General features: G+C 45.1%; 1 protein-coding gene and 1 long non-coding RNA gene across 2 annotated transcripts; one reads left to right on the top strand and one right to left on the bottom strand.

The window, feature by feature from the left end:
* Window positions 1–6,091: 6,091 nt before the first annotated feature.
* LOC120093804 (uncharacterized) lies at window positions 6,092–13,964 on the bottom strand. Its single transcript, XR_005487491.2, has 2 exons — window positions 8,277–13,964; window positions 6,092–8,183 (listed from the first exon to the last, which is right to left on the bottom strand). It is a non-coding gene; the product is annotated as an uncharacterized LOC120093804 (long non-coding RNA).
* Window positions 7,833–21,302, top strand: Inhbc (inhibin subunit beta C). Its single transcript, NM_022614.2, has 2 exons — window positions 7,833–8,238; window positions 19,727–21,302. Exons 1-2 carry the CDS (start codon window positions 7,926–7,928, stop codon window positions 20,467–20,469), a joined length of 1,056 nt encoding a protein of 351 aa, NP_072136.1. The 5' UTR covers window positions 7,833–7,925; the 3' UTR covers window positions 20,470–21,302.
* Window positions 21,303–24,539: the final 3,237 nt, after the last annotated feature.

Genomic DNA, 24,539 nt, shown 5'->3' with positions numbered 1-24,539 from the left:
TATACAGAAATCCATCAACTTAATCCACTATATAAACTAACTCAAAGAAAAAATCCACATGATCATTTCATTAGATGCTGGAAAGCATTTAACAAAACCCAACACCCCTTCATGATAAAAGTCCTGGAAAGATCAGGAATTCAAGGCCCATACCTAAACATAATAAAAGCAATATGCAGCAAACCAGTAACTAACATTAAATTAAATGGAGAGAAACTTGAAGCAATCCCACTAAAATCAAGGACTAGACAAGGCTAATCACTCTCTCCCTACCTATTCAATATAGTACTCGAAGTCCTAGCCAGAGCAATTAGACAATGAAAGGAGGTCAGAGAAATACAATTTGGAAAGTAAGAAGTGAAAGTATCACTATTTGCAAATGATATGATAGTATACTTAAGTGACCCCAAAAATTTTACAATAGAACTCCTACCACTGATTAACAACTTCAACAAAGTGGCTGGATATAAAATTAACTCAAACAAATCAGTAGTCTTCCTCTTCTCAAAGGATAATCAGGCTGAGAAAGAAATTAGGGAAATGACACCCTTCACAATAGTCACAAATAATATAAAATACCTCATTGTGACTCTAACCAAGCAAATGAAAGATCTGTATGACAAGAACTTTAATTCTCTGAAGAAACAAATTAAAGATGGAAAGACTTCCCATGTTCATGGATTGGCAGGATTAATATAGTAAAAATAACCATCTTGTCAAAAGCAATCTACAGGAGCTGGAGAGATGGCTCAGTGGTTAAGAGCACTGACTGCTCTTCCAGAGGTCCTGAGTTCAAATCCCAGCAACCACATGGTGGCTCACAACCATCTGTAATGAAGTCTGATGCCCTCTTCTGGTGTGTCTGAAGACAGCTACAGTATACTCATATATAATGAATAAATATTTTTTTAAAAAAGCAATCTATAGATTCAATGCAATCCCAATCAAAATTCTAACTCAAAATTCTAAGAATTCTTCACAGAGTTAGAAACAGTAATTTGCAAATTCATTTGGAATAACAAAAAACCCAGGATAGCAAAAACTATTCTCAACAATAAAAGGAGTTCTGGGGGTTGGGGATTTGGCTCAGTGGTAGAGCACTTGCCTAGCAACCGTAAGGCCCTGGGTTTGGTCCCCAGCTCTGAAAAAATAAATAAATAAAAGGAGTTCTGGTTGAATCACCATCCCTGACCTCAAGTAGTATTACAGAGCAATAGTGATAAAAAAAAAAAAACTGTATGGTATTGGCACAAAGACAGGCAGGTAGATCAGTGGAACAGAATTGAAGACCCAGAAATGAACCCACACACCTATGGTCACTTGATCTTTGGCAAAGGAGCTAAAACCATCCAGTGTAAAAAAAGATAGCATTTTCAGCAAATGCTGCTGGTTCAACTGGAGGTTAGCATGTAGAAAAATGCAAATCGATCCATTTTTATCGCCTTGTACAAAACTTAAATCCAAGTGGATCAAAGACTTCAACATAAAACCAGATACACTAAAACTAATAGAAGAAAAAGTTGGGAAGAGTCTAGATCACATGGGCACTGGGGAAAATTTCCTGAACAAAACACCAATGACTTATGCTCTAAGATCAAGAATCAACAAATGAGACCCCAAAAAACTGCAAAGCTTCTGTAAGGCAAAGGACACTGTCATTAGACAAAATGGCAACAGATGGGAAAAAGATCTTTACCAATCCTACAACTGATAGAGGGTTAATATCCAAAATACACAAAGAACTCACAAAGTTAGACTCCAGAGAGCCAAATAACCCTATTAAAAAATGGGGCACAGATCTAAACAAAAAATTCTCAACTGGGGAATATTGAATGGCTGAGAAGCACCTAAAGAAATGTTCAACATCCTTAGTCATTAGGGAAATGCAAATCAAAGCAACCCTGAGATTCCACCTCACACCAGTCAGAATGGCTAAGATAAAAAACTCAGATGACAGCAGCTGCTGGCCAGATGTGGAGAAAGAGGAACACTCCTCCATTGTTGGTAGTTTTGCAAACTCGTACAACCACTCTGGAAATCAATCTAGAGGTTCCTCAGAAAACAGGACATTCCACTACCAGTTATACCTCTCCTGGGCATATACCCAAAAGATGCTCCAACATACAACAAAGACACATGCTCCACTATGTTCATAGCAGCCTTATTTATAATAGCCAGGAACTGGTAAGATCCCAGATGCCCTTCAACAGAGAAATGGATACAGAAAATGTGGTACATCTACACAATGGAATACTACTCAGCTATCAAAAACAACGACTTCATGACACTCAGAGGCAAATGGATTGAACTAGAAAATATCGTGAGTGAGCTAACCCAATCACAGAAAAACATACATGGTATGTACTCACTGATAAGTGGATATTAGCCCAAAAGCTTAAATCACCCAAGATACAATACACAGACCACATGAAGCTCAAGAAAAAGGATGACCAAAGTGCGGATGCTAAACTCCTTCTTAAAAAGGGGGAACAAGGGGTTGGGGATTTAGCTCAGTGGTAGAGCGCTTGCCTAGCAAGCACAAGGCCCTGGGTTTGGTCCCCAGCTCTGAAAAAAAAAAAAAGAAAAGAAAAAAGAAAAAAGAAAAGAGAAAAAAGAAAAAAGGGGGGGGAACAAAAATATGCATAGGAGGGGATACGGAGGCAGAGTTTGGAGCAGTGACTGAAGGAACGGCTATTCAGAGCCTGCCCCACATGTGCCCCATATATATATATATATATATATATATATATATATATATATATATATATATATATATATAAAGTCACCAAGACTACAAAAAAATCGATGAAGCTAAGAAGGGCATGCTGACAGAAACCGGATATAGATGTCTCCTGAAAGACACAGCCAGAGGCGAATGCTAGCAGCAAACCACTGAACTGAGAACAGGACTCCTGTTGGAGGAATTAGAGAACGGATTGAAAGAGCTGAAGGGGCTTGCAACCAATGCCAACCAGCAAGAGCTCCCAGGGACTAAACCACTACCCAAAGACTATACAGGGACAGACCCATAGCTCCTGCTGCATATGTAGCAGAGGATGGCCTTGTTGGACACCAATGGAAGGAGAAGCCCTTGGTCCTGCCAAGGTTGGATCCCCAGTGTAGGGGAATGTTGGGGGTGGGTGGGAAGCGGGGGGTGGATGGGGAGGGGAACACCCTTATAGTAGAAGGGAGGGGGATGGGATGGGGGCTTATGTCCAGGAAACCAGGAAATGGAATAGCATTTGAAATGTAAATTTTTAAAAAATCCAATTAAAAAAAAGGAAATCTAAGAAATAAACAGTAATTAGATAAAAAAAAAAAAAGTCATGAATTTGAAAGAAACCAAAGAGATAGATCCATGGGAGGATTGGAGGGAGGAAAAAGAAGGGGAGAAATGGTGTAATTAAAATTTCAAAAACCTTTTTTTTTAAAGATTTATTCATTCATTTATTCATTTATTTTATGTATGTTGCTCTCTTCACCACCACCACACCAGAAGAGGGCAGGCATCAGATCTCATTACAGATGGCTGTGAGCCACCATGTGGTTGCTGGGATTTGAACTCAGGACCTCTGGAAGAGCAGACAATGCTCTTAACCACTGAGCTATCTCTCCAGCCCCTTAAAAACCTTTTTTAAAAAGAAGTTCACGGGGATTGGGAATTTAGCTCAGTGGTAGAGCACTTGCCTAGCAAGCGCAAAGCCCTGGGTTTGGTCCCCAGCTCCGGAAAAAAAAAAAAAAAAAAAAGAAAGAAAGAAAAAAGAAAAAAAAAAAAAAAAAAAAGAAGTTCATGGACTGCAGAGATGGCTCAGTGGTTGAGATCACTGACTGCTCTTCCAGGGGTCCTGGGTTCAATTCCCAGCATGGTAGCTCAAAACCATCTATAATGAGATCTGATGCCCTCTTCTAGTGTGTCTGAAATGTACTCATATGCTTATAATAAATGAGCAAATATTTTTTTTTCAGAGCTGGGGACCGAACCCGGGGCCTTGAAGCTTGCTAGGCAAGCGCTCTACCACTGAGCTAAATCCCCAACCCCCCAAATATTTTTTTTTTCTCTTTTTTCTTTTTTTCGGAGCTGGGGACCAAACCCAGGGCCTTGAGCTTTCTAGGCAAGTGCTCTACCACTGAGCTAAATCCCCAACCCCAATATTTTTAAAATATAGGGCTGGAGAGATGGCTCAGTGTTTAAGAGCACCCGACTGCTCTTCCAGAGGTCCTGAGTTCAATTCCCAGCAACCACATTGTGGCTCACAACCATCTGTAAAGAGATCCGATGCCCTCTTCTGGTGTACCTGAAGACAGCTACAGTGTACTTATATATAATAAATAAATAAATCTTAAAATATAAATAAAATGTAATTTAAAAAAGAAGACGTTCAGGGGTTGGGGATTTAGCTCAGTGGTAGAGCGCTTGCCTAGCAAACACAAGGCCCTGGGTTCGGTCCCCAGCTCCGGAAAAAAAAAAAAAAAAGAAGACGACATTCACCAGGCATGGTGGCACACACCATTAATCCCAACCCCTGGGAAGTAGAAGCAGGTGGAGCTCTGTAAGTTCAAGGCCAGCCTGGTCTACGTAGAGAGCTCCAGGACAGTAAGAACTATATAATAAGACCCTGTCTGGGTTTCTGGGATTGGAGAGATAGAGAGATAAGAGCACTGACTGCTCTTCTAGAGGACCAGGGTTCAAATCCCAGCAGTCACATGACATCTTATAACTCCAAGTATATAACTCTAAGATCTGATACCCTCAGGGTAGACATGCATGCAAGCCAAAACACCCACAAATACACATCAAATAAAAATAAAGTAAAAAGTTTATTAGGCAAGTCTAATAAAAGAGAACATTTAATTGGGGCTGGCTTACAGGTTCAGAGGTTCCATACAGTAACATCAAGGCAGGAACATGGCAGCATCCAGGCAGGCATGGTGCAGACAGAGCTAAGAGTTCAACATCTTCATCTGAAAGCTGGTACTGGAAGACTGACTTTCAGGTAGCTAGGGAAAGAGTCTAAAAGTCCACGCCCACAGTGACACTCCTACTCCAAGGCAATAACTCCAAATAGTGGCACTCCCAGGGCCAAGCATATACAAACCATCACAGCCCCAATTAAATGTTGTCCTTCTAAGAGTTGCCTTGGTCGTGGTTTCTCTTCACAGCAGTAAAACCCTAAGACAAAGGTGTTCAGGCCATCTTGTCCTGGGTAACACTTTTACAAAGCAGCAGTTTTGAGTGCATATGAGAAGGCAGAATGGCTTTGCTTCTCATGCGTGCATGTAGACCCCATCACCTGTCCAACGAGAACCAGGAGACACAGATTATAGGAATAATAAATTATTCCTACAAGAAAAAAGGTACCACATGCATCCTCTTGGAAATACAAAAATGCATGGACATATTAAAACCATTATAAGGGAGCTGGAAAGATGGCTCAGTGGTTAAGAGCACCCACTGCTATTCCAGAGGACCCAGGTTTGATTCCCAGTACCCACATGGCAGCTCACAACCAGCTCTAACTCCAGTGTCAGAGAAATCTGATGCCCTCTTCTGGTCCCCACAGGCACTGCATGGCACACATGTGGTCCACAGGTACACATATAAGCAACCAAACACAAAAATAAAAAGTAAACTGAGCAGTGGTATCCCAGCACTGGAGAGGCAGAAGCAGGTGAATCTCTGAGTTCAAGGCCAGCCTGGTCTACAGAGCAAGTTCCAAGACAGCCAGGGCTGCCAGAGAAAACCCATCTCAAAAAATAAAAAAGAAATAAAAAAAAGTTTAAAAAAACAAGCCAGGTGTGGTGGCACACAGCTTTAATCCTAGCAGTCAGAAGGCAGAAGTAAGCAGATCTCTCTCTGAGTTCAAAGCCACCCTGGTCTACATAGTGAGTTCTAGGACAGCCAGCATTACATGGTGAGATCTTGTCTCAAAACAAAACAAGCAAGCAAAACAAACAAAACAAAAAACATTAGAGGGCAGGCAGGTAAAGGATTAGATGGCTCCCAGGTAAAGGTATGTGCTTCCAAGCCTAATCCTGAGTGTTGGATTCCCTGGTATGAGCATGGAAACTGGAAAGAAACAACTTCTGTAAGTTGTTCACAGATCTCTACTGAATTCCTGTGGCGGCATCACACACACACACACACACACACACACACACACACACACACACACACACACAGGTGACTGCTAATCAAATACATTGTTTTGAAAAGTTTTAACTAGAAAGTCAGACCCATGAACTTGATGAGCATAGCACCCTCAGGAAGAGGGTGAGCCCACACTGGCTCAGACCACGCTATGGTAGATGGTCTTGATAACTTGTCACCATCGAGGGACCAATAGGCAGAGAACTCTTGAATGTCCACATGACATCAGCTCAGCACAGTCTCCGCTTACATGGCTGGCTGGCTGTCCATATTTCCATCTATCCATCCATTTCTCGAGATAGCCTACCCCTTGCTTTCCTGCAATCCCCGTGTCTTCTAGCTCACCCTGAGGCTCTCCGAGTTTCCACCAAGCTCTTCAGCTGAGTTATTACTATGTAACCACCCACAGTGACTGTATCTATGTCAGCTCTTGGCCTCTGTATTCAATAAGGCTCTTCAAAAGAGACTGTTGAGGACCAACAGCCTTGCATGTTATGGCAAACTAGGATCACTTGGTAAGTTGCAACCAGCGAAACTGACATGCAAATGTATCGTTTTCTCAACAATTCTGATACACCCACCTGTTTCTGAGAGCACACTAAGAACATCTGGTTTGAAGGTTTCTTTTTCTCTCTGCTTTCCTTAACTTTTAGATGGTAACTGTGACTCAGTGGGCAAAAACCAACCAGAACTAACAAAGAAAGTTGGACTGAGAGCTCCAAGGAAGGAAGATGGAGGGGGGTGGACTTGAAGAAGCAGAGAAAAGCCAGGGCATGGTGGCCGGTGCCTTTAATCCAGCAGTTGCAGCCTGGTCTATAGAGCTAGTTCCTGTCTCAAAAGACAAAAAAGAAACAGAAAGAAAAGGAGGGGGAGGAGGAAGAGGAGAGGAAAGGATCAAAAGGAGGAGGGAGGAGGAAGAGGCAAATTTGAAGTGCCTTTTTAAAAATATTTTTTGAGTCACCCTTTAAGCAGGTGTGTTATCACACACCTTTACTCTCAACACTTGCAAAACAGACACAGGCGGATCTCTGAGAGTTCAAGGCTAGGAGGGTCTACATAGCCAGTTCCAGGCCAGCCAGGGCTATACCATGAGATCCTGTCTCAAAAACAAACAAACAAACAACAATAAAAAAGAGTCAACTCTTAAGTGGACATGGTAGTCCACGCCTGTGAGACCTGATTTGAGAAGCAGACGCAGGAGTTCAAAACCAACCTCCACTGTATAGGAAGTTCAAAGTAAGCCCGAGCTAAATGAAAATCTGACTCAACCACACACCACGCACACAAAAGTCACTGTGTTGTTGTTGTTGTTGTTGTTGTTGTTGTTGTTGTTTGAGACTGTTAAATCCTGACTTCTGGTGATTGTCCCACTTCAGTCTCTGAATTAGCATTATCTTAAAACCTCTGCTCATACCACCTTTCCCCTCAGTGCTTCGTGGAAAGGCTCTAACCTTTGCCCCTTGTCCTGGCAGCTCTTTTGGCTCACAATCTCCCAACAGCAGCAGGAGGTAGACATTGCTTTCTTCAAACAACCCACACAACCCCCCACCTCTGTACTCTCACTAACCACACACGAACATACTGCCAAGTTCTACCTGTACTGGCTTCATTTTTCAAGCCAGATGTTTGGCCGTTGTATCTCTGACAAAAAAAGGAGTTATGCCAGCTGGAGGCACACTCCTCCCAGGGTCCCTGGTGGCCAGGACAGAGTTGAAGCTACTCCCGTTGAGACCCTGAACACAGGCGTTGTGTCCTTTAAGGAGACCATCCTCCAGCAATGGCCTCCTCCTTGCTCCTGGCTCTTCTGTTCCTGACTCTAGCCACAGTAGTGAACCTCAAAACTGATGGTCCATGTCCAGCATGTTGGGGTGCCACCTTTGACCTGGAGAGCCATCGGGAGCTCCTTCTCGATTTGGCCAAGAAAAGCATCCTGGACAAGCTGCACCTCAGCCAGCGCCCCATACTCAGTCGGCCTGTGTCCAGAGAGGCCCTCAAGACCGCGCTGCGGCGCCTCCGTGGGACTCGAGCGGAAACCCTGTTGGAGCATGACCAGAGACAAGAATATGAGATCATCAGCTTTGCTGACACAGGTAGGTCCATGGTCCACAGCTCTACCCCCAAATCTGACCCTAGGAAGGAGATCTCCTCTCAGGTTCACTTCTGACTTCAGCTGGGAGGTGGGGAGCACACCTTGAATGCCCGCACTTGGGAGGCAGAGGCAGGTGTCTCTCTGAGTTCAAGGCCAGCCTGGTCTACAGACCAAGTTCCGGGCCAGTCACGGCCACACGGAGAAATTCTGTCTAGAAAATAAACGAACAAAAAGGCAAAGGAAAGAATCACTTCCATAGTGGAGAGAGCTGGAGAGAAGATGAGAAAATCTTAGAAATCTTAGAAGCTACTGCAAGCTCACTTGCTCTCTGGTCTGGAAGACAACGCTCCCCACCGCGCTCCTACCAGCTCCTAGCTTTCCCCTGATTAGCACTACTCTCTTTTCCCTTCAAGACCCAGCAGAAATTATGCAGCCACAGAACCTGGGCTCCCAATCTTTCAGAGCCACTTATTAGCTAAGTGACCTGGGTAGTTAATAGTCAGTTTTCTCACTCGTAAATGAGAATAATGAGAAGCTAGCTTAGAGACTTAAATGGGTTAATATAATATAAAGTCTTAAGAATGGTAAGAACTAGGAAGGGGCAGGAAATAGAGAAGGCTCAGCTCCTTCCAGGAAGACTCTCTTCTCTCTGAATCGTCACATGATGGCAGACAGACAAGAGGGAACTCTCTGACCGGAATCCCCTCTCCAGGACTCCGCCCTCATGACCTAGTAGCCTTCCACAGGCTACACCTCCTGATACTGTAACTTTGGGCTTCCGATTTCAACATTATTTGTTTTTTCTTTTTTTGACACAGGGTCTCCTTACATAGCCCTGCTGGCTTGAAACTCATAATATAGCTCAGGTTGGCCAAACACTTAGAATCTTCCTGCCTTAGCTTCCCAAACACTGGGATTGCAGACAAGCGAATTTTGAGGAGACACAAAGCAAAAATAAAATAAATAATAAGTTTTAAAAATCCACAGCAGCCTTTTCCCACGAAGCCTCTGATCATTCTAAACCAACCCATTTTAAAACATGGCAGCTGGATTCCAAGAGAGCGATTTCAGTGTAAATGATTATCCAGCTTCTACATATACTTCATTTACCTTTGCTCCATTGACAAAGCATGTCACTGTGGCTAAGTCCAGAATCAGGGTGGGATGGAACTGGGTAAAACCATGCAAACCAGGAGCTGTGTTCCCTGGGGGCAGACAACATAGCAACAAACAAAATACTGTCACCCCCTCTGGATTCTTCTATGTCACTTTCCCATCCATTGTACCATCAGCCTCAGGTTTGAGGCCCATGGTCTTGTCACCTAAATCAGAGTCATTCAGCTTCTCTGGGACTTTTTTCCCCAGTGATCCCCGGTGGTGTCCTAAAACAGGCTCATGGGACTTAGGACAGCTGACGGTGAACATACCTGGGTTCACTTATACCACATTAGAACCTTGAATTTGGACCCCACAGAAGAATTTATAATAGAGAAATTACTGTAAATCAGGGCTTTAAAGTTCCCCCCTCCCGGAGATCAGCTGTTAAACATTTACTAACGCATTACTGCCAATGTCCTAGAAATAGGTTATATCTTCCTTCCTCCCTCCCTCCTAATGCCATGCTGAGGCTAAGACAGAGGCACGGTAACAGCAAACAGACATTCTCCTTCAGATGGCTTTGGGGAATGGATCACAGAGCGGTTACTGGCTCCTAAACACCTCCCTCTCTGACTGCTCTTGCTGGCCTCAGTCTTGGGATCCTCTTGCCTAAATGCTAGGACAGTGTGGGTCACCAAGCCCAGCACCAATCCATAAAAGTCCTAATTTCCTGCCCGGCACATATCTTGGTCTATATAGATAATGTCCTTGGTTGGGCCTGATTCTGCTCTGTGCAGAGCTCTGGCTCCTAGGTCAACAGTCACAGCTCTTAGCTCTCTACTTAAAAAACGTCCTTACTTTTAAACAAGATATGGGCTGGGTTTGCAAGTGAGTGCAGAGAGACCTCTATGCTTGCCATCTATCTATCTATCTATCTATCTATCTATCTATCTATCTATCTATCTATCTATCTATCTATCTATCTATCCATCCGTCTATCCACCTTATCTATCTATCTATCTATCTATCTATCTATCTATCTATCTATCTATTTATTTATTTGAGCTAGAGTCTCACTCTGTAGTCCTTGACTGGCCTGGAACTCACTTTGTAGACCAAGGTGGCATCTAACATCTCACACATAGAGATCCACCTGCTCTGTCTCCCCAGCTCTGGGATGAAAGGTGCCCAGACTCTTTCCCTTTTCATTTTGTGCCTTTGCATGTGGACGACAGGCACTCTACTGACTGATGCCTTTAGCTCCCTCTTTTCAATTATCTGTATCCCTTTCAGTCCCATCTGGCGCTCCCTTGACTTAAATTTTTCTTTAAGACCATGAGCTCAGCAAGTTTCTCTTGAAAAACCTGAGCCTACTTTGCTTTTTGTTTTGTTTTGCTTTGGTTGTTTTTGTTTCGCTTTGTTTTTTGTTTTTGAGACAGGGTTTCTCTGTCCTGGAGCTCACTCTGTAGACCTGGCCTACCTCTGCCCCCTCCCCCAACCCGAACACTGGGACTAAAGGCATGCACCACCATCACCACTTGGCTATACTTTCTTAAGCCTGGGTCTCACTTTCTCCAATGTGCTACTGGAGGCTGGGGTGTGAGCCAGGTGTTTCCAGGTTCTTATCCAAGTGATTAAAAATAAAGGTTCACACAGATTTGCAAAAGAAGTAAGATAATTTATTTGGGGCAAATCGATAGCATGGATTAAATGGGGATAACTGGATCACAAGATATGATGGTTTGCATATGCTTGACCCAGGGAGTGGCACTATTAGATGGTGTGACCCTGTCGGAGTAGGTGCATCACTGTGGGTGTGGGCTTTAAGACACCCCCCCACCCCCTACCCCCGACCCTGTCCTAGCTGAGTGGAACCCAGTCTCCTCCTAGCAGTCTCCAGATGAAAATGTAAAACTCTCAGCTCCTCCTGCTCCATGCCTGCCTGGACGCTGCCATGTTCCTGCCTTGATGGTGCTGGACTGAATCTCTGAACCTGTAAGCCAGCCCCAACTAAATGTTGTCCTTCTAAGAGTTGACTTAGTCATGGTGTCTGTTCACAGCAGTAAAACCCTAAGACACATGACGAAGGACACTCAGGCTCCAGCTATTGTTTGGGGTTTCCTTTTGTGAGGTTCAAAGAGAGGAGTTGGTTCCTAAGGGATGTTGTCTATAAGCTCACTATCTTGATTACTACATTAGACATTCACTTTCCTACTGCCCGGGCCCCTTCCCATAATGAATCTGATTATAATCATAAGCACACCGATTATGCGCAGGCATCAGATGGAAAATAGAGGATCCTCTCTAAAAGGTCACTGTTATTAGATAGAGAACAGTCTTGCCCTACTGTGTGTGTACCCAAAACCAGTCCCATCAGCCCTTCCATTCTTCAGACCTGAATACATTGGGAATATATTTGAATAGAAACTCTCTGGATTTGAGTGTTATCAGGGGCCGGGGAACTCATACCATTGTTCAAGGATGGGAGAACTTGTAGTCCAGCACAAATAAAGGGATGGGGGTCCTACAGGTGTGTGTATAACTAAAACCAAAATGGCCCTCTCGGGGTACCAAACTTGCCTATGCTCCCCTGCCTTAGATGCTCATGATTGAATTTGTATTTAAAAAAAAATCTTGGGCTGGAGAGATGGCTCAGTAGTTAAGAGCACTGACTGCTCTTCCCGAGGTCCTGAGTTCAAATCCCAGTAACCACATGATGGTTCACAACCATCTGTAATGAGATCTGATACCCTCTTCTGGTGTGTCTACAGTGTATTAATATATAATAAATAAATAAATCTTTTAAAAATCCTTTCTTAACCAACTAAATGAGCTGGGTGGTTACAGCTTAGCCTTTAACCCTAGCACTCAGGAAGCAGAGGCAGGCAAATCTCCGTGAGTTCGAGGACAGCCTGATCTACAGAACGAATTCCAAGACAGCTAGTGCTTTGTTACACAGAGAAACCCTGTCTCAAAAAACCAACCAATCAACCAATCAATAAATTAAAAACTAAAAAATAAACTAAATTTAAAAGAAGACTCCATGGATCTCTGAACAGTCTATTCAATCAGATATAACACTCGCCCATCAGGACCAACCACAAGCCAGCAGGGATTTCACACCTGTAACCCCAGCACTTGAGAAACTGAGGTCTCTGAGTTTGAGATGACATAGTGAAACTCTGTCTCAGAAAACCAAATATGTAAGTAAATAAACAAATGAATTTTAGATCTTAGCGAGGTGTGGGATCTTAGCAAAGGGTTTTCCGTCTTCCCCATTTATTTGTCCAAGCCTTTATTCTATGTTCCACCACCAGTGCCCTGGGTTCTTGTTGTTGTTATTGATATTATTATATTTTTGAAACAGTGTTTTAGTTAGGGTTTCTATTGCTGTAAAAAGACACTATTACCATGGTAATTCTTTTTTTTTTTTTAAGATTTATTTATTGTGTGTGTACACTCTGTCTTCAGACACACATAAGAGGGCATCAGATGCCACTACAGATGGTTGTAATCCACCATGTGGTTGCTGGGATTTGAACTCAGGACCTCTGGAAGAGCAGTCAGTGCTCTTAACCACTGAGCCATCTCTCCAGCCCAGCAATTTGTATGAAGGAAAACACTTTGCTGGCTTACAGTTTCAGAGGCTTGGTCCATTATTGTCATGATGGGAAGTGTGGCAGCCTTCACACAGAGATAGTGTGGAGGAGCTCACAGTTCTATCTACATCTTGATCCACAGGCAGCAGGAGACTGTCCCATTGTGCATAGGTCTTCATCATATAAGATCCCAAAGCCCATCCCCCAATAAGGCCACATCTATTCCAACAAGGCCAAACCTCCTAATTGTGCCACTTCTTATGGGCCAAATATTCAAACTCATGAGTCTATGGAGACATTCCTGTTCAAACCATCACAGACAGGGTCTCACTATGCAGCCCTGGCTGACCTCCTGAAACTCTATATAGACCAGGCTGGACTTGAACTTAGAGATCCAGCCACCCATAGTCAACAAGAAATTTTTTGGATTTTTTTTGTCCTGAGGTTATTTTTTTAAGATTTATTTATTTATTATAAGTACACTGTAGTTGTCTTCAGACACACAGAAGAAGGCATCAGATTCCATTACAGATGGTTGTGAGCCACCATATGGTTGCTGGGATTTGAACTCAGAACCTCTGGAAGAGCAGTCGGTGCTCTTAACACTGAGCCATCTCTCCAGTCCCTAAGGTTATTTATTTATTTATTTTGGTTCTTTTTTTCAGAGCTGGGGACTGAACCCAGGGCCTTGTGCTTCCTAGGCAAGCGCTCTACCACTGAGCTAAATCCCCAACCCCAGGTTATTTTTTAAGAATCTTTTGCCCTGGCAAGGTGGCACATACTTGGGAGGCAGAGGCACATGGATCTCTATGTTTGAGGCCAACCTGGTCTACAGAGTGAGTTCCAGGACAGCTAAGGCTATACAGAGAAATCCTGTCTCAAAGAAAGAAAGAAGGAATGAAAGAGAGAAAAATAGAAAGAAAGAGAGAAAGAGAGAAAAAGAGGGAGGGAGAGAGAGAGCGAGAAAGAGAGAAAGAGAGGGAGGGAGAGAGAGAGAGAGAGAGAGAGAGAGAGAGAGAGAGAGAGAAAGGAAGGAAGGAAAAATAACCCTTAAAAAGTTTATCTAGAAAAAAAAAGTTTATCTAGGGGTTGGGGATTTAGCTCAGTGGTAGAGCACTTGCCTAGCAACCGCAAGGCCCTGGGTTCAGTCCCCAGCTCCGAAAAAAAGAAAAAAAAAGTTTATCTACTAATTATGTGCATGTGTGTGCCTAAGTTTATATATACTATATAGAGGTCAGAGGGTATCAGATCTCTTGGAATTGGGGCTACAGTCAGCTGTGAGACACTGGATGTATTTGCTGGGAATTTAACCCAGGTCTTCTTCTTCAAGAGCATAGGCTCTTAATAATCATGGAGTCAGCCAAAAAGGAAAAAAAAAAAGAATTTTATTTTTCCATCTTACAAGTACTTTTCGAAATATTTTCTCTAAATTCTGCTGGGAAACTGAGTAGGTTTTGTGTGTGTGTGTGTGTGTGTGTGTGTGTGTGTGTGTGTGTGTGTCTGTGTGTGATTGTTATGTTTTGTTTCTCTGAAGGAGGGCTTCATGCTGTGGTCCAGGCTGTCCTAGAACTCACTAAGTAGTCCAGGTTGACCTCAAACTCACAGCAGTCCTCCTGCCTCAGCCTCCCAAATGCTACAAGAATTACAAAGTGTGAATCACTGCTCCTGGCTCCCTGCCCACCCCCATCCTCCCCCACCCCCATCTCCAGCACATGTGTCCTGAAATGCTTCATCACAGAAAGCTAAAATAGGATGATTTCAGCATCCTGCCAGGAAATCTCTCTAGCTAAAGTCACAAGTTAGTTAGAAATGGTTTCTGGCTTCCAAGTTACCACAGGTGATAGACAACTGAAAACTTGAGTCCCTCTGTCTCCAAGTTCCACGGCAACCTCTTTATTTTCCGTCTTTGCTAACAGGCTCTTCTTTCTTTCCTAACTTTGCCTGCCCCTGAGTCCCAGGGTGAACGAGACAAGGTTATGGTGGCAGCACCCCACTTCTGATACAAATTCCTATTTCTGTGAACTATTAATATTACATGAAACATGAAACAGTCAGCTGCTGCCATTGCTGTCTGGGGGCTTTGTTCGGTTGTAGTCCTGGCAGTTAGTCCCATTTACCACACACACTCGGTCACCACTCTGATGCTTAAACTACACCCCAGCCCCAACATACCAACTTTTTTCTTTTTATATTTTTAACATTGGTTTTTTGTTTGGTTGTTTGTTTGTTTGTTTTTTTTGGGGGGGGGGTTTGTCTTAGTTTGCTTTTCAGAATCTCACTCTGTAGGGTGAGGATGACCCAGACTTTCCGAAAATCCTCCTGCTTCAGCTTCCAAACTACAAGGAGTACAGGCATGAGCCGTCACACTTAGCATTCCAAATTGTCTTATGGCAGTTCATTTTTCTTGCGATTTTTGTCCTGACTTAGTTTGACTGGACAGTTTTTTTTGAGCCAGGTGGTATAATTGAGACCACTAAACCCACTACAGTCTGCTGAGGGCCAGATGGGACCTGAATGTCTGCGATGATCCCGGATCCCACAGGCCCTCTTTCTGAAGGGTTTCGCGTCATTTAAACCATTGCCTCTGGCTCTTAAGAACCCAAGATCTCAGTGTATAAATTGTTATCAAACTGCTTGTTAATGCCTCACTGGCTAACCCACTGCAACTCCAGAAACTATATAAGAAAGTGCTGTATAAAGTTATGAATGTGTAAAGGCACTGGTCATTGGGAACCAACGATGCACTACTCTTTTCTTGTTCTTGATCTTTTCCCCTTATTTGTTAGATTTCATCTTTATTGTTTTTAATTGAATGTGTGTGCATGCGCGCATTTAAGTGTAAGTGCCTATAGAAGTCATAGGGGGCAGAATCTCTTAGAGCTGGACTTACAGATGGTTGCAAGCCACCTGATATGGGTGCTGGAATTTGAGCTTGAGTCTATTGGAAAAACAAGTAGTGTTCTTAACCACTGAGCCACCTCTCTAGCCCTTGTTTTTGTTTTTGCAACAATGTCTCTTGTATCCCATGCTGGCCTTGAACTCCCTGTATACCTGAGGATGACCTTGAAGGTCTGATTGTCCTGCTCCCACCTCCTCCATAGTACTGGGATTTTATGGATGTAGAACAACTCATCTTGTTTTATTTGATGCTGGGAATGGAACCCCAGGCTTCGTACATGCTGGGTGAGCGATCCATCAATAGAATTTAGCCATCAGTTTCCAGCACTACAAAGATCAAACAAAAGCCAGACGCTATGGCACACAACTGTAATACCAGAACTAAGCAGGCAGAGGCTCCTTCATTTGAGAAAAAGATACCTCAGTAGGGAGGGTGAGAGATAATGTTGTAATGGAAAAATAAAGGCAGGTCCAGGCAGGTGTGCTGGTACACACCCTTCCTAACCCCTGGCAGGTAGCATCATGAATTCCAGGCCTTGGCTACTGAAAAATTTACAGGCCATCTTTGTCTGCATAGCAAGAACCTGTATCAAAATCTCACCCCTAAAAAAAAAAATGGTAAAAATGATAGTGTTAACTACTCTTTAGAATCACTCAGGTGAGGGACCAGAAGTGGGAAGGAGGCAATCTCAGGGTTCGTGGAGGCAAGGCAAGGAGTCATCCCATTGGTAAGAGTCACATACAGAAAAATGGGATGATTGGTGAGAGAAACGGTGATCCTCTGGTTAGAGGCCCTCGATGTGCTGGCCAGACATCCGTATGCCACTGTTAAGCAGTTATAAATGTAGGCGTGAATTCCGTGATAACCTGAATCTTAGGGTCAGTCTCCATATGCAAACTGACCTGACCTAGCTATATGAGAATCACTCACATAAGGACTATGTTGATGACGACTCACGAGTACAGCTAAGGGTACCTTTTAGCACAGAGTTAAAGGAAACTGAAGGTGGAAGGCCTTGGAGAGCTTAAAGAACTTTTGCTCTGAAGGCACGAAGGAAATCCTGGAGAGAAAGCAAGTGTAGGTGCATTCAGTGAAGGAGGCCTTGCCTTGCACATGGTAAGCCCTGCGCCCCTCCCCATTAGTGACCCAGCACACGCCTGTAACACCAACACTGAGGCCTGACAATCAGGACTTCGGTGTTACCTCTGTTACATAGTGAGTTCTAGACCACATGAGACTGCGTCTCAAAAAAAAAGCAAAACTAGGTCCTCGTTAGTATAGTAGTATCCCCACCTGTCTCGTGGGAAACCTGGATTTGATTCCCGGACACGGAAGACATGATGACCTTTGGGCTGGAGAGATGGCTTAGCGGTTAAGAGCACCAACTGCTCTTCCGGAGGTCCTGAGTTCAAATCCCAGCAACCACATAGTGGCTCACAACCATCTGTAGTGGGATCCAATGCCCTCTTCTGGTGTGTCTGAAGATGGCTACAGTGTACTCATATATGTGAAGTAAATAAATCTTTAAAAAGAAAAAAAAAGAAAAAGAGCAAAACTAAACAGAAAGATCGCGATGACATTTTCCCACCAGATGATTATTACACTTACCTCTTCTCCACCTGGTCCCAGCTAAGGACTGACAGGTGATCCAAATTCCCCTCCCTTCTTTTACGTTTGTCCCAAGACCCTATGACAGTTCAGCCAAGCTAATGGCTCCTTTGTAACAGAAATGGGCTTTACTCCAGTTCCCAGCACGATATCAGCCATTCTTGTTTCCATCTGAGGTTCTAACACAATTCTTTTTCCGTCCCTATTTCTACTAACATTCCCTCCACTTCATCCCACCCCACCCTGGGAAAAAGCCTCATTTGATTGTCCAGACTGGGCTCAAGCCCACAACAGTCTCTCTCCTCGGCTTCTCAAGTGCTGGGGTTGGTCATAAACATATGCTTTCATGCCTGGCTCCACCACCAACTTCTAAGGTTTTATGCGTGTGGGTATTTTACCTGCACATATGTCTGTGCACCACATGAATGTCTGGTGTTCTCGGAGGCCAGCAGGGGCATTGGATTCCCACTGAAGTCATAGATGATTATGAGTCGCCATGTGTACACTGGGAATTGAACTCGGGTCCTCTGGGAAAGCATCTTTGCTCTTAATCTCTGAGCCATTTCTCCAGTCTCCTCTATTATTGCTGTAGTTTTAACCATTCAACTCATCTCTAAGAAGCATCAGACTTTATGAGTCTCCACTTTTTTTGTTGAGTGTTTGGTTTGGTTTTTGAAACAGGATCTTACAGCCGGGTGTGGTGGAACATGCCTTTAGCCCAGCACTCAGGAGGCAGAGGCAGGAAGAAGGGAGGAGAAGAAGAGGAGGAGGAAGAGGAGGGGGAGGAGGGAAGAAACAAACAAACAAACAAACAAACAAACAGGGTCTTACTATGCAGCCCTGGTCGGTCTGAAACTTGCTATGTTTCGGATTGGTTTTGAACTCTCCGAGTTCAAATCTGCCTAACTCTGCCTCCTGACAATTCTCCAGTTTTTGATCCCTTCCCAGAACTGCCCTCTATACTTGATGGAAATCTAGGGTATTCTTTAACCTCCTTCTTCAAATTCTTTTCTCTTCCACTCAGTTCCAAAGCCACTCGACTTTTAGGTATTCATTAGTACATCTTCTTTTCAGAGCTGGAGTCATGGCTAAGCTGTTAATCCCAGCACTCAGGAGGCAGAGGCAGGTGGATCTATGAGTTTCAAGCCAGCCTGGTCTACAATGTGAGTTCCAGGAAAGCCTGGGCTACATAGTGAGAGAAACCTAGCATCAAAAAAAAAAAATCAGTTATTGCTCAAGTTCAGTTCCCAGCACTCATATCTGGTGTCCCAACTCCAGCTCCAGTAGATCCAACAACCTCTTCTGGACTACACATGCACACACACACACATGCACACATCCACACATCCACACACACATGCACACACACATGCACACGCGCACACACACACACACTCATTCACACTATTACGAGAAAACAGATGTGGTGTCACACACCTATAACCCTAGAGATTAGAATATAGAGACAGGAGGATCAAATAAATACAGGAAATGGAGAAATGGCTCAGTAGTTAAGAGCACTGGCTGCTCTTCCTGAGGACTGGGTTTGATTCCCAGAACTCACACGATGGTTCACAGTTATCTGTAACTCCCTCTGACTGCTACATGTATGCTATCATATGTGTGCTTCCACTCCCACACACATATACACATACACAAGCACACAAAATAACCAGTTAAAACTAAAATAAAGTTAAACAATGGGCTGGAGAGATGGCTCAGCGGTTAAGAGCACTGACTGCTTTTCCAGAGGCCCTGAGTTCAAATCCCAGCAACCACATGGTGGCTCGCAACCATCTGTAATGAGATCTGATGCCCTCTTCTGGTGTGTCTGAAAACGGCTTCAATGTACTCATATATAATAAATAAATAAATCTTTAAAAAAAGTTAAACAAAAACTGGGTATAGTGATGCTACACAGTGGCATGTCTGTGTGTGTATGGGTATGGTTGTGTGTAGGTATGTGTCTGTGTGTGTAGGTGTGTGTGTCTGTGTGTGTGTGGGTATATGTGTATGCCTGGGGAGGGGTGTGTGTGTGTGTGTGTGTGTGTGTGTGTGTGTGTGTGTGTGTGTGTTTAAGCCTGTAAGCCCAGCATTCTGGAAATAGAGGCAGGGTAACCATCAGTTCAAGGTTGTCCTTGTCTGCATATTGAGTTTAAGGCTATCTTGGGCTGCATGGTGTCAAACTATGGGAGAAGAAAGGTATGCTGAGAATAGAGGCAGGGCTGGTAGAGCTGACCGTCCGAAGGCTGCAATGACTTCACTGTGCCTTTTGATGTTCACAGGCCTCTCCAACATCAACCAAACCCGTCTTGAATTCCATTTCTCTGATAGAACTACTGGTGGTGTGGAGGTCCTGCAGACCCGTTTCATGTTCTTCATGCAGCTCCCTCCCAACACCACCCAGACCATGAATATAAGAGTTCTTGTGCTAAGGCCATATGACACCAACCTCACCTTGACAAGCCAGTACATGCTGCAGGTGGATGCCAGTGGCTGGTACCAGCTTCTCCTAGGACCCGAAGCTCAAGCTGCTTGCAGTCAGGGGCACCTCACTCTGGAGCTGGTGCCAGAAAGTCAGCTGGCCCACAGTTCCTTGATCCTGGATGGGGTTTCCCACAGGCCTTTTGTGGCAGCCCAGGTAAGAGTTGAAGGCAAGCATCGGGTACGCCGGCGAGGTATCAACTGCCAGGGGCTGTCCAGGATGTGCTGTCGGCAAGAGTTCTTTGTGGACTTCCGTGAGATTGGCTGGCATGACTGGATCATCCAGCCCGAAGGCTATGCCATGAACTTCTGCACTGGGCAGTGCCCACTACATGTGGCAGGCATGCCTGGCATCTCTGCGTCCTTTCACACTGCAGTGCTGAATCTGCTCAAAGCCAACACAGATGCTGGCACTGCCCGCAGGGGCTCATGCTGCGTGCCTACGTCTCGGCGCCCTCTGTCTTTGCTCTACTATGACAGGGACAGCAACATTGTCAAGACGGATATACCTGACATGGTGGTAGAGGCCTGTGGGTGCAGTTAGCTTATGTGTGATATAGGCAGCCTGAGGTAGAGCAGCAGCCTGAGGTAGAGCGGCCTTCCCCAGGACGGGGTGACTCTGCTCTGGCTTCTGTCCAGAAAGTAAGCGCCTTCTTTCTAAGCATACAGACATCCCTCCGTTGACTCCAGGAGATCCACCTCTAAAGGGAGTCACTCATGATCAACAGCCTTTCTCTCCCCTTGGACATGGTTGACCCAGTATACCCACATCTTCAGCTAGGCCAGGGGCTAATCCACTGCCAACCACAAGCAGTATCATTTCATTTCCAGCAAACACATCCTTAGTTCACCCTTAGTCAACTATGTCACCTACTCTGCCTCCCTGACCTGCCACCTGAGGCTCCCACCGAGATGACGTGCCTTAGTATCTCCTCTTGAATTCTATGGCTCTCCCAAGAGTCCTTTCCTCAGCTTCACTAAAGATTATACCGCTGTCTTCCAAAGCAAGGCGCAGCTCTCAGATCTCGAGACCCTCACCCAGATGTGCTGCTAAATGCTGTCTGCACAGCTTCCAGAGTTCTCTGCCCTCCTCTGCCCTGGTGGGTGGCATACCAAGACTCATCACCTGAACTCTCCTACCCAACTGAACTTGACCAAAGGGAGACTCAGGTTGGAAACAAAATCCCAGGATGATACACGGAAAAACTCCATTAGGCACAGTGACATACATGTGTAATTCAAACGCTGCACTTGAGAGACTGAGGCAGGAGGAGATCTATCGAAAGGTTGAGACCAACTAGCTGTAGGCTAGCCTGGGCTATGCTGTTAAGACCTTGTCACAAAGTACAAGAAGGGAGAATAAAAGAATATTTCCTATGTCTGCTCCCCATGTATTTTCAGGCTGTGGCTTCGTGTAACCATGCCATACTGTGTCCAACTCACATCATTGTTTCGACACAAAGGAGTCCTGATGGCATCTCTGCTCTCTAGTCCCTGGTGTTTGAACATCCTTTTTTTTTTTTGCAATTCACAATGTAGACCAGGCTTGCCTAAAACTCACAGAGATTTACCTTCTTCTGCTAGGATTAATGGTCTTCCCCACCATGCCTAGCTTTGAGCATCATTTCTGTTGGTTCCCTTAACCCTACCTACAACTCTGTAACTCTCTCTTAAGATAGCTCAAAGGGTCCCCGTCCCCTATCAGGATGTGCCCTGATACCCCAGATCATTGGACCATTGGAGCTTTCTTCACATGGACCCCTCCGGCCAGGTTTTCTCATCTGTCCCATACCTCATGCCTCTTCCTCCCCGAGGCTGCCCCTTCTTCCTTTGTCTCCCTCCACCCTCCATTCAGATCTACCTTTCAGTGGTTTCATGATTAATAATGAGCCTGCTTTTGCCTGGATCTCATCTCCCTCTGTGCTCACTCCAAGCCACAGGCTTGGGAGGCAGAGGCATTGTCAGAGCTGGTTGCTGGAACTCTGCCTCACCTCCCTTTGACTTCATCTCCCTTTGACTCCCTCTTAGAGCTTTGCCAAGGGTCCTGCCTGAAGGCCTGAGTGGGAACAAGAAGAGGAAGGCCTCAGATAACGAGAGGGCACATTTATTCCAGATCTGGTGCTCTTTGACCTTTGCCTTTCTTTCCTCACCACCCCTTTGGCTGGACAGCCCTGAACCATGGGGTCGATATTGTCTGCAGCCCAAGGCTAGCTTTGCGCAAAACCCATGTGTCCTTTGGGAAATGTAATGTCTGTGTTTGCTCAGCATCTAAGCCCCTCCCACCAGGTAAGAGGTCCCTGTAATGGAAATGCAGGAGAGAAAGCCTTCAAGGGATCTTTGGGGGAGCTGCGAGTCGGAGCTGTGGGGTTTCCCACCTTTGACTTGTCCGTCCTCCATCTAAAGAGATCCATAGTGTCTCTTCCTCTTCCTTCTGTCAATGTGTCCCACTTTTATCCCTCTCTCAGGTCCAATTCCTTCCCTTATACTGACAGTTTCAGGGTCTAGGACTAAGACTGGGGCAGGGCAGAGTGAGACACTCACCCGATGGGCAGAATTTTAAGTTGGGGGCAAACAACTCATCAGTGTAGGAAAGCAGTATTTTAGTGAAAGATTTCTCAGAGGATGCTGCAAAGGAACAAAATAGCACACTTAAAAATAAGCACGCATCCGTGTTATTCACTTTCTGTCTTCTTTGGCTCTGCTTTTTTGCTGAAAGAGAGAGAGAGAGAGAGAGAGAGAGAGAGAGAGAGAGAGAGCAGGCTCTGTCATCTTCTCCACATCTTCTCCCCGAATCCCCAACCTATAGAATCCTTCAGACTGTTCTCATTTGGGCAAATAAGTGGTTCTGCTTCTTCTTTTCCTTCCCCACTTTCAAGCCCGATGCTACCCCCAGCCCCCAGCCTGGTGGCAAGGCGGGCAGTGTGGCAGATGCCTGGGTATTTATAACCTGGAAGCACTTCTTGGGGAAAGTGACTAAGATGCTAAGATCTTATTTATAGCTAGGTTCTGACGTAAGTGTCAGTGGGGAGGTAGGACCGGGCCAGGCGCAACAGCAAAGAGGGTGGGAAGAGCTAGAAGCCATGGGCACCAGACAGAGGGGCTGGGGAAGGTGGCGTCGGTGTCTCCTACAGCCACTTCTTGTGACTTCCCCTGAGTCTGTTTCCTGGCACAAGGCCTCATAGGCACCACCAGGGACAGGCACTTGCAATCTCATGGGCCATACTCTAGGGGTGAGCAGGCTGTCACTCACCTGAAGCAACCAACAGAGAGAGGACTGGGTTCTCTAGGGAGCAGTAGCCAAAACTCTCCAAAATGGTTCAGGGCCTGGGGAGAAATGCAGGTGGGTAGAAGTGTCTCCTAATTCTTTCTTCCTCTTCTCCACTCCATGGTACCCCGAGTTTCTAGAAGTCTGGCCTCTGACATCTGGCTCCATTGCCACGTGTCAAGGGCGATAGGGGTGTAGCCCTGAGGACCTTTTCTGCTCTCTGGCAGTAGTGAGGCAAAAGAGCAGAGGAACCAGCTCCTGTCCACTGTGAGAGAGGCAGGATCCTAAGGGAGCCTGGGACGCATATCCGCCATCTTTCCACTCTCCTGCAGCTCCATCCCTGTCCCCAGGATTCTTGGGTCAGGGCCGTCCAGTGACAAGGCACTGCCCCATGGTGGACACTGCCGGTACTGAGGCTCAGCCCTCAAAATATCCCTTTTCCCTGATCTGGAACTCTCTAGGCAGCACCGGCCAACTAAAGAAGGGGAGGCAGAGTGGTTGGGACCCCAAAATCACAACCTCTTCACTCACAGCTTATTCCCTAGTGCCACCTATGTTATTAACAAACCTGGAGCCCATGGAGAAAGGCTAGCCTGATACTATCCTCTTGTATCAGAGGCCACTCCCATTTAGGGTCATGCATCTCGGGGCTGGCTATGTAGCCCAGTGGTAGGGTACTAGCCTAATATGTGCAAAGCCCTGGGTTCAATCCTGTGCACCGAACAAAAGCAGATATGATGGGTGTGGTGCATGCCTTTAATCCCAGCACTCTAGAACAGAAATTGAAGGTTGCCCTTAACAACACAGGGAATTGAAGGGAGGGAATTCAAAGTCAGCCTGGGCTACAGGAGAATCTGTCTCAAAAAACAATGACAACAAAATAAAGCAATTCACCATAGTCTCCGTTACTAAGGAGACTGAGGCAGGAGAATCACTTATGCTAGGAGTTCTAGCCAGCCTAGGCAACATAGAAACACTTCATCTCAAAAGACAAAAACCAAAGCAAATAAAAAAAAAATAGCAACCCTAGCGCACCCTCCCCCCCCCCAAATAAGCCTGGTGCTAGTGGCACACATCTTTAATGCATTGTAACTCAGGAGGCAGAGGCAAGTGGATCTCTGTGAGTTCAAAGCCAGCCTGGTCTACAGAGCAAGTTTCAGGACAGCCAGGGCTACACAAAGAGAGCCTGTAATGTGGGAGTGGGAGGTGGGGTCAGAAATTGGGAGGTAACTCAGTAGGTAAAGCTATTGCTTTGTAAGCACATGGACCTGCATTTGAATCTCCAGAGCCCAAGAAGAAATGTAATCCCAGTGTTGGGGAGGCACAGACAGAAGGTGATCCCGGGGACT

Source organism: Rattus norvegicus, chromosome 7, assembly GCF_036323735.1.
Source record: "Rattus norvegicus strain BN/NHsdMcwi chromosome 7, GRCr8, whole genome shotgun sequence".
Classification (NCBI taxonomy): Eukaryota; Metazoa; Chordata; class Mammalia; order Rodentia; family Muridae; genus Rattus; species Rattus norvegicus.
The sequence above is the reverse complement of the archived record's forward strand: the minus strand, read 5'-3'. Positions and strand labels throughout refer to the sequence as shown.